This window comes from Oncorhynchus kisutch, unplaced genomic scaffold (assembly GCF_002021735.2).
Source record: "Oncorhynchus kisutch isolate 150728-3 unplaced genomic scaffold, Okis_V2 Okis01b-Okis20b_hom, whole genome shotgun sequence".
Taxonomy (NCBI): Eukaryota; Metazoa; Chordata; class Actinopteri; order Salmoniformes; family Salmonidae; genus Oncorhynchus; species Oncorhynchus kisutch.
In genome coordinates, this window is record NW_022261978.1 from 14,860,450 (window position 1) to 14,871,974 (window position 11,525).

The 11,525-nt window shown below is 33.9% G+C and overlaps 1 protein-coding gene across 1 annotated transcript in view; it reads right to left on the bottom strand.

The window, feature by feature from the left end:
• Nucleotides 1-3,485, bottom strand: part of LOC109887356 (unconventional myosin-XV-like) — a 99,938-nt gene extending 96,453 nt beyond the window's left edge. The window contains 4 exon segments of the mRNA XM_031811099.1: nt 826-877; nt 880-956; nt 3,283-3,373; nt 3,467-3,485. Coding sequence (XP_031666959.1) covers nt 826-877; nt 880-956; nt 3,283-3,373; nt 3,467-3,485 — 239 coding nt within the window.
• Nucleotides 3,486-11,525: the final 8,040 nt, after the last annotated feature.

Genomic DNA, 11,525 nt, shown 5'->3' on the forward strand with positions numbered 1-11,525 from the left:
ACACACACACACACACACACACACACACACACACACACACACACCACACACACACACACCACACACACACACACACACACACACACACCACACAGTGAGTTCTCTTGTCTCTCAGTGTTAAGTAACCCACGGTTCATTAATAAGTCACGTATGACTGAGCATTATGGGAGTTCAGCTCACACACCGTGTCACACCTTGTCGTGTACCTGTCCAACGTCAGGGTGTCACTGATACTGGAGCCACGCCCTGTTACACCAGCGGAGTTACCGTGGTAATGTGGCATACGGACCACAGGAGGTTGGTGGCACCGTAATTAGGGAGTGAAGGCTCGTAGTAGAAACTGGATCAGTATCAAATGCTTCAGACACGTGGTTCCCAGTCACTCTGTCCTCCCCTCAGCAGCCTCCACTGGTACAGACAGAGTTACCATGGTAACGTGGGGTATAGATGGAGTTACCGTGGTAACGTAGGGTATAGACAGAGTTCCCGTGGTAACGTGGCGTATAGACAGAGTTACCGTGGTAACGTGGAGTATAGACAGAGTTACTGTGGTAACGTGGAGTATAGACAGAGTTACCGTGGTAACGTGGCGTATAGACCGAGTTACCGTGGTAACATGGGGTACACAGAGTTCCCGCTCCCATCAGCTGATATAAGAGGGCTTCATAAATACATTTGATTGATTGATTTACTGTGGTAACAAATTAACGTAAATACACTACTCACTCCTCATAGCCTGGTTTCCTCTCTAGGTTTATAGGTGTTGAAATGCTTCTACCTGATTGACTGATTGACTGTGGCAACGTAATAATGTAAGCGCAGTACTCACTCCTCCAGAATATCTCCACATATTTCCCGAAGCGGCTAGAGTTGTCATCCGGACCGTTTTGGCATTCCCAAAGGATTCCAACAGGGGCGTGGCCTCCAGGATCTGTTACCGTGACAACCAATCAGTACTAGGAGTAGGTACTAGGGTTGCTAACAGTAGTTACTATGGGAACAAAAACCAACAACCACTGCAACCGCAACAAAAGCTACAGACACATTACCTCAATCTGGGGGGGGGGTCAAGAGAGGGAGGGAGAGAGAGAGAGACAACAGTTAGGGTAATAACAGGAAGTTACGGCCAGTATGTTTACATGTACACCTGCTGTGTAATGTTGTGTTTACCTGCTGTGTTTACCTGTTGTGTTTACCTGCTGTGTAATGTTGTGTTTACCTGTTGTGTTTACTGTTGTGTTTACATGTTGTGTAATGTTGTGTTTACCTGTTGTGTTTACCTGTTGTGTTTACCTGTTATGTTTACCTGCTGTGTAATGTTGTGTTACCTGTTGTGTAATGTTGTGTTACCTGTTGTGATATGTTGTGTTTACCTGTTGTAAGTTGTTTTTACCTGTTGGTAATGTTGTGTTTACCTGTTGTGTAATGTTGTGTTTACCTGTTGTGTTTACCTGTTGTGTAATGTTGTGTTTACCTGTTGTGTAATGTTGTGTTTACCTGTTGTGTAATGTTGTGTTTACCTGTTGTGTTTACCTGTTGTGTAAATTTTGTTGTTTACCTGTTGTGTAATGTTGTGTTTACCTGTTGTGTAATGTTGTGTTACCTGTTGTGTAATGTTGTGTTTACCTGTTGTGTAATTTGTGTTTACCTGTTGTGTAATGTTGTGTTTACCTGTTGTGTTTTACCTGTTGTGTAATGTTGTGGTTTACCTGTTGTGTAATGTTGTGTTTACTGTTGTGTAATGTTGTGTTTACCTGTTGTGTAATGTTTTGTTTACCTGTTGTGTAATGTTGTGTTTACCTGTTGTGTAATGTTTGTGTTTACCTGTTGTGTAATGTTTGTGTTTACCTGTTGTGTTTACCTGTTGTGTAATGTTGTGTTTACCTGCTGTTTAATCTTGGTGTTTACCTGCTGTGTAATGTTGTGTTTACCTGCTGTGTAATGTTGTGTTTACCTGTTGTGTAATGTTGTGTTTACCTGCTGTGTAATGTTGTGTTTACCTGTTGTGTAATGCTGTGTTTACCTGTTGTGTAATGTTGTCTTTCCCTGATGTTTAATCTTGTGTTTACCTGCTGTTTAATCTTGTGTTTACCTGCTGTGTAATGTTGTGTTTACCTGTTGTGTAATGTTGTGTTTACCTGTTGTGTAATGTTGTGTTTACCTGTTGTGTAATGTTGTGTTTACCTGTTGTGTAATGTTGTGTTTACCTGTTGTGTTTACCTGTTGTGTAATGTTGTGTTTACCTGTTGTGTAATGTTGTGTTTACCTGTTGTGTAATGTTGTGTTTACCTGTTGTGTTTACCTGTTGTGTAATGTTGTGTTTACCTGTTGTGTAATGTTGTGTTTACCTGTTGTGTAATGTTGTGTTTACCTGTTGTGTAATGTTGTGTTACCTGTTGTGTAATGTTGTTTTACCTGTTGTGTAATGTTGTGTTTACCTGTTGTGTTTACCTGTTGTGTAATGTTGTGTTTACCTGTTGTGTAATGTTGTGTTACCTGTTGTGTAATGTTGTGTTTACCTGTTGTGTAATGTTTTGTTTACCTGTTGTGTAATGTTGGTGTTACCTGTTGTGTAATGTTGTGTTTACCTGTGTGTAATGTTGTGTTTACCTGTTGTGTTTACCTGTTGTGTAATGTTGTGTTTACCCTTCATGTTTAATCTGTGTTTACCTGCTGTGTAATGTTGTGTTTTACCCTGCTGTGTAATGTTGTGTTTACCTGTTGTGTAATGTTGTGTTTACCCTGCTGTGTAATGTTGTGTTTACCTGTTGTGTAATGCTGTGTTTACTGTTGTGTAATGTTGTCTTTCCCTGATGTTTAATCTTGTGTTTACCTGCTGTTTAATCTGTGTTTACCTGCTGTGTAATGTTGTGTTTACCTGCTGTGTAATGTTGTGTTTACCTGTTGTGTAACATTGTGTTTACCTGTTGTGTAATGTTGTGTTTACCTGTTTTGTAATGTTGTGTTTACCTGTTGTGTAATGTTGTGTTTACCTGCTGTGTAATGTTGTGTTTACCTGTTGTGTAACATTGTGTTTACCTGTTGTGTAATGTTGTGTTTACCTGTTGTGTAATGTTGTGTTTACCTGTTGTGTAATGTTGTGTTTACCTGTTGTGTAACATTGTGTTTACCTGTTGTGTAATGTTGTGTTTACCTGTTGTGTAATGTTGTGTTTACCTGTTGTGTAATGTTGTGTTTACCTGTTGTGTAATGTTGTGTTTACCTGTTGTGTAATGTTGTGTTTACCTGTTGTGTTACCTGTTGTGTAAACATTGTGTTTACCTGTTGTGTATGTTGCGTTTGTGATGTATAGCTGTCAGGTAACGCAGGACCATTTTCGTGGCTTCAGTCTTCCCTGACCCGCTCTCCCCCACTGAAATACATTACCATCATTATCAGTCTTCCGTAACCCGTTCTCCCCACTGAATCACATTATCATAATCATTATCAGTCTTCCCTGACCCACTCTCCCGACTGAAACACATTATCCGTCATTCTCAGTCTTCCCTGACCTGCTCTCCCCACTGAAACATATTATCAACATTAAACCAGTATCAACATGAAACCATTATCAACATGAAACCAGGTATCAACATGAAACCATTATAAACATAAAACCATTATCAACATTAAACCATTATCAACATGAAACCATTATCAACATTAAACCATATCAACATTAAACCATTATCAACATTAAACCATTATCAACATTAAACCATTATCAACATTAAACCAACATTAAACCATATCAACATTAAACCATTATCAACATTAAACCAACATTAAACCATATCAACATTAACTAACCATTATCAACATTAAACCATTATCAACCTTAACCATTATCAACATTAAACCATGATCAACCTTTAACCATTATCAACATTAACCATTATCAACCTTAAACCATTAGCAACCTTAAACCATTAGCAACCTTAAACCATTATCAACATTAAACCAACATTAAAACCATTATCAACATTAACCATTAGCAACATTAAACCATTATCAACATTAAACCGATTATCAACATTAAACCATATCAACATTAAACCATTATCAACAATTAAACCATATCAACATTAAACTATTATCAACATTAAACCCACATTAAACCATATCAACATTAAACTATTATCAACATTAAACCAACATTAAACCATATCACATTAAACCATATCAACATTAAACCATTATCAACATTAAACCCATATCAACATTAAATATTATCAACATTAAACCAACATTAAACCATATCAACATTAAACCATATCAACATTAAACCAACATTAAACCATTATCGACATTAAACCATTATCAACATTAAACCATATCAACATTAAACCAACATTAAACCATTATCGACATTAAACCATTATCAACATTAAACCATATCAACATTAAACCATATCAACATTAAACCATTATCAACATTAAACCATTATCAACATTAACATTAAAACAACATTAAACCATATTAACATTAAACCATATCAACATGAAACCATATCAATATTAAACCATTATCAACATTAAACCATTATCAACATTAAACCATTATCAACATTAAACCATTATCAATATTAAACCATTATCAACATTAAACCATATCAACATTAAACCAACATTAAACCATATCAACATTAAACCATTATCAACATTAAACCAACATTAAACCATATCAACATTAACTAACCATTATCAACATTAAACCATTATCAACCTTAAACCATTATCAACATTAAACCATATCAACATTAAACCAACATTAAACCATTATCGACATTAAACCATTATCAACATTAAACCATATCAACATTAAACCATATCAACATTAAACCATTATCAACATTAAACCATTATCAACATTAAACCATTATCAACATTAACATTAAAACAACATTAAACCATATCAACATTAAACCATTATCAATATTAAACCATTATCAATATTAAACCATTATCAACATTAAACCATTATCAACATTAAACCATTATCAATATTAAACCATTATCAACATTAAACCATTATCAACATTAAACCATTATCAACATTAAACCAACATTAAACCATATCAACATTAAACCATTATCAACATTAAACCATTATCAACATTAAACCATTATCAACATTAAACCAACATTAAACCATATCAACATCAAACCATTTAACAACATGATCAGTCTTCCCATTGAAACACATTATTAATATTACCAACGTTATCAAGACTATCAACCAATATCAACCAATACTAACAAATATGAACCCAAATGAATGCACTATCAATATTTTCAAGACAAACTGCATTACTGAAGCATTAACACCATTATCAGTATCGTCACTCCCAGTAGCAGTACATTATCCACAGTGCCTTCAGAAAGTATTCATACCCCTTGACTTGATTCCACATTTAGTTGTGTTACAGCCTGACTTCAAAATGGATTAAACCCATCCATCTACACACAATACCTCATAATGACAAAGCGAATACATGTTTTCTAGATATTTTAGTAAATGTATTGAATATTAAATAAAGAAATATCAGATTTGCATAAGTATTCACATCGCTGAGTCAAAACTTTGTAGAAGCACCTTTGGCGGTGTTTGAAAATGTGAGTCTCTAAGAGCTTTCCACCCCCTGGATTGTGCAACATTTGCACATTATTCTTTTCAAAATTCTACAAGCTCTGTCAAATTGGTTGTTGATCACTGCTAGACAACCATTTTCAAGAATTGCCACAGATTTTCAGATATATTTAAGTCAAAAATGTTAGTCGAAACATTCACTGTCTTCTTGGTAAGCAACTCCAGTGTAGATTTGGCCTTGTGTTTTAGGTTATCGTCCTGCTGAAAGGTGAATTAATCTCCCAGTGTCTGTTGGAAAGCAGACTGAACCAGGATTTTTGCAGCACTACATTGGTGCCTTGTTGCAAACAGAATGATGTTTTAGAATATTTTTTATTCTGATTGTTATTCCTTATTTTCACTCTGTCATTTAGGTTAGTTTTGTGGATTAACTACAATGTTGTTGATCCATCCTCAGTTTTCTCTTATCACAGCCATTAAACTCTGTAACTGTTTTAAAGTCACTATTGGCCTCATGGTGAAAATCCCTGAGCGGTTTCCTTCCTCTCCGGCAACTGAGTTAGGAAGGACGCATGTATCTTTTTAGTGACTGGGTGTATTGATACACCATCCAAAGTGTAATTAATACACGCTCAAAGGGATATTCAATGTTTTTTTTGTTTTTCTTACCCATCTACCAATAGGTGCCCTTCTTTAGGAAAACCTCCCTGGTCTTTGTGGTTGAATCTGTGTTTGAAATATACTGCTTGACTGAGGGACCTTACAGATAATTGTATGTGTGGGGTACAGAGATGAGAGATGTTTACAGAGATGTTTATTATTATATAAACTACCGGTCAAACGTTTTAGAACATCATTCAAGGGTTTCTCTTCTTCTACATTGTAGAATAATAGTGAAACATCAAAACTATGAAATAACACATGCGGAATCATGTAGTAAATCTCTTAAGGATTGGACCCTTTCTCTTTGTGAGACGTGGTGAGGGTGAACGGATGATCTCCGCATGTATATTTCCCACCGTGAAGCATGGAGGAGGAGGTGTGATGGTGTGGGGGTGCTTTGCTGGTGACACTGTCTGTGATTCATTTAGAATTCAAGGCACACGTAACCACCATGGCTACCACAGCATTCTGCAGCGTTACAGTAATAGAACACTGGTTGAGTTACAGTAATAGAACACTATGGTTACAGTAATAGAACACTATGGTTGAGAACAGTATAGAAACTATAGTTACAGTAATAGAACACTATAGTTACAGTAATAGAACACTATTTACAGTAATAGAACACTATAGTTACAGTAATAGAACACTATAGTTACAGTATAAACACTATAGTTACAGTAATAGAACACTATGGTTTGAGTTACAGTAATAGAACACTATGGTTACAGTAATAGAACACTATGGTTGAGTTCCGTAAGAACACTATAGTTACAGTAATAAAAGAAACACTATGGTTGAGTTACAGTAATAGAACACTATGGTTGAGTTACAGTAATAGAACCCTATGGTTACAGTAATAGAACACTATGGTTGAGTTACAGTAATAGAACACTATGGTTTAGTTCCAGTAATAGAACACTATGGTTACAGTATAGAACACTATGGTTGAGGTACAGTAATAGAACACTATGGTTACAGTAATAGAACACTATAGTTACAGTAATAGAACACTATGGTTACAGTAATAGAACACTATGGTTACAGTAATAGAACACTATGGTTACAGTAATAGAACACTATGGTTACAGTCCATAGAACACTATGGTTGAGGTACAGTAATAGAACACTATGGTTACAGTAATAGAACACTATGGTTACAGTAAAGAACACTATAGTTACAGTAAAGAACACTATGGTTACAGTAATAGAACACTATGGTTACAGTAATAGAACACTGTTGAGTTACAGTAAGAAACACTATGGTTAAAGTAATAGAACACTATGGTTAAAGTAATAGAACACTATAGTTACAGTAATAGAACACTGGTTGAGTTACAGTAATAGAACACTATGGTTACAGTAATAGAACACTATGGTTAAAGTAATAGAACACTATGTTAAAGTAATAGAACACTATAGTTACAGTAATAGAACACTGGTTGAGTTACAGTAATAGAACACTATTTGAGTTACAGTAATAGAACACTGGTTGAGTTACAGTAATAGAACACTATGGTTACAGTAATAGAACACTATGGTTACAGTAATAGGACACTATGGTTACAGTAATAGAACACTATAGTTACAGTAATAGAACACTAGGTTACAGTAATAGAACACTATGGTTACAGTAATAGAACACTGGTTGAGTTACAGTAATAGAACCACTATGGTTAAAGTAATAGAACACTATGGTTAAAGTAATAGAACACTATGGTTAAAGTAATAGAACACTATAGTTACAGTAATAGAACACTGGTTGAGTTACAGTAATAGAACACTATGGTTAAAGTAATAGAACACTATAGTTACAGTAATAGAACACTGGTTGATTACAGTAATAGAACACTATGGTTACAGTAATAGAACAGTAGGTTAAAGTAATAGAACACTATGGTTAAAGTAATAGAACACTATAGTTACAGTAATAGAACACTGGTTGAGTTACAGTAATAGAACACTATAGTTTACAGTATATACACTGGTTGAGTTACAGTAATAGAACACTATTTGAGTTACAGTAATAGAACACTGGTTGAGTTACAGTAATAGAACACTATGGTTACAGTAATAGAACACTATGGTTAAAGTAATAGAACACTATGGTTAAAGTAATAGAACACTATGTTAAAGTAATAGAACACTGGTTGAGTTACAGTAATAGAACACTATAGTTACAGTAATAGAACACTATTTGAGTTTACAGTAATAGAACACTGGTTGAGTTACAGTAATAGAACACTATTTGAGTTACAGTAATAGAAAACATGGTTGAGTTACGTAATAGAAAACTATGGTTGAGTTACAGTAATAGAACACTGGTTGAGTTACAGTAATAGAACACTATGGTTACAGTAATAGAACACTATGGTTGAGAACAGTAAGAACACTATAGTTACAGTAATAGAACACTATAGTTACAGTAATAGAACACTATAGTTACAGTATAGAACACTATGGTTAAAGTAATAAACACTACTATGGTTAAAGTAATAGAACACTATAGTTACAGTAATAGAACACTGGTTGAGTTACAGTAATAGAACACTATGGTTACAGTAATAGAACACTATGGTTAAAGTAATAGAACACTATGGTTAAAGTAATAGAACACTATAGTTACAGTAATAGAACACTGGTTGAGTTACAGTAATAGAACACTATTTGAGTTACAGTAATAGAACACTGGTTGAGTTACAGTAATAGAACACTATGGTTACAGTAATAGAACACTATGTTTACAGTAATAGACACTATGGTTACAGTAATAGAACACTATAGTTACAGTAATAGAACACTATGGTTACAGTAATAGAACACTATGGTTACAGTAATAGAACACTGGTTGAGTTACAGTAATAGAAACTATGGTTAAAGTAATAGACACTATGGTAAAGTATAGAACACTATGGTTAAAGTAATAGAAACTATAGTTACAGTAATAGAACACTGGTTGAGTTACAGTAATAGAACACTATGTTAAAGTAATAGAACACTATAGTTACAGTAATAGAACACTGGTTAGTTACAGTAATAGAACACTATGGTTACAGTAATAGAACAGTATGGTTAAAGTAATAGAACACTATGGTTAAGTAATAGAACACTATAGTTACAGTAATAGAACACTGTTGAGTTACAGTAATAGAACACTATAGTTACAGTAATAGAACACTGTTGAGTTACAGTAATAGAACACTATTGAGTTACAGTAATAGAACACTGGTTGAGTTACAGTAATAGAACACTATGGTTACAGTAATAGAACACTATGGTTAAAGTAATAGAACACTATGGTTAAGTAATAGAACACTATGGTTAAGTAATAGAACACTGGTTGAGTTACAGTAATAGAACACTATAGTTACAGTAATAGAACACTATTTGAGTTACAGTAATAGAACACTGGTTGAGTTACAGTAATAGAACACTATTTGAGTTACAGTAATAGAAAACGAGGTGAGTTACAGTAATAGAAAACTATGGTTAGTTACAGTAATAGAACACTGGTTGAGTTACAGTAATAGAACACTATGGTTACAGTAATAGAACACTATGGTTGAAGAACATAATAGAACACTATAGTTACAGTAATAGAACACTATAGTTACAGTAATAGAACACTATAGTTACAGTAATAGAACACTATGGTTAAAGTAATAGAACACTATGGTTAAAGTAATAGAACACTATAGTTACAGTAATAGAACACTGTTGAGTTACAGTAATAGAACACTATAGTTACAGTAATAGAACACACTGGTTGAGTTACAGTAATAGAACACTATTTGAGTTACAGTATAGAACACTGGTTGAGTTACAGTAATAGAACACTATGGTTACAGTAATAGAACACTATGGTTAAAGTAATAGAACACTATGGTTAAAGTAATAGAACACTATGGTTAAAGTAATAGAACACTGGTTGAGTTACAGTAATAGAACACTATAGTTACAGTAATAGAACACTATTTGAGTTACAGTAATAGAACACTGGTTGAGTTCAGTAATAGAACACTATTTGAGTTACAGTAATAGAAACGATGGTTGAGTTACAGTAATAGAAAACTATGGTTGAGTTACAGTAATAGAACACTGGTTGAGTTACAGTAATAGAACACTATGGTTACAGTAATAGAACACTATGGTTGAGAACAGTAATAGAACACTATAGTTACAGTAATAGAACACTATAGTTACAGTAATAGAACACTATAGTTACAGTAATAGAACACTATAGTTACAGTAATAGAACACTATAGTTACAGTAATAGAACACTATGGTTGAGTACAGTAATAGAACACTATGGTTACAGTAATAGAACACTATGGTTGAGTTACAGTAATAGAACACTATAGTTACAGTAATAGAACACTATGGTTGAGTTACAGTAATAGAACACTATGGTTGAGTTACAGTAATAGAACACTATGGTTACAGTAATAGAACACTATGGTTGAGTTACAGTAATAGAACACTATGGTTGAGTTACAGTAATAGAACACTATGGTTACAGTAATAGAACACTATGTTGAGGTACAGTAATAGAACACTATGGTTACAGTAATAGAACACTATAGTTACAGTAATAGAACACTATGGTTACAGTAATAGAACACTATGGTTACAGTAATAGAACACTATGGTTACAGTAATAGAACACTATGGTTACAGTCATAGAACACTATGGTTGAGGTACAGTAATAGAACACTATGGTTACAGTAATAGAACACTATGGTTACAGTAATAGAACACTATAGTTACAGTAATAGAACACTATGGTTACAGTAATAGAACACTATGGTTACAGTAATAGAACACTGGTTGAGTTACAGTAATAGAACACTATGGTTAAAGTAATAGAACACTATGGTTAAAGTAATAGAACACTATAGTTACAGTAATAGAACACTGGTTGAGTTACAGTAATAGAACACTATGGTTACAGTAATAGAACACTATGGTTAAAGTAATAGAACACTATGGTTAAAGTAATAGAACACTATAGTTACAGTATTAGAACACTGGTTGAGTTACAGTAATAGAACACTATTTGAGTTACAGTAATAGAACACTGGTTGAGTTACAGTAATAGAACACTATGGTTACAGTAATAGAACACTATGGTTACAGTAATAGGACACTATGGTTACAGTAATAGAACACTATAGTTACAGTAATAGAACACTATGGTTCAGTAATAGAACACTATGGTTACAGTAATAGAACACTGGTTGAGTTACAGTAATAGAACACTATGGTTAAAG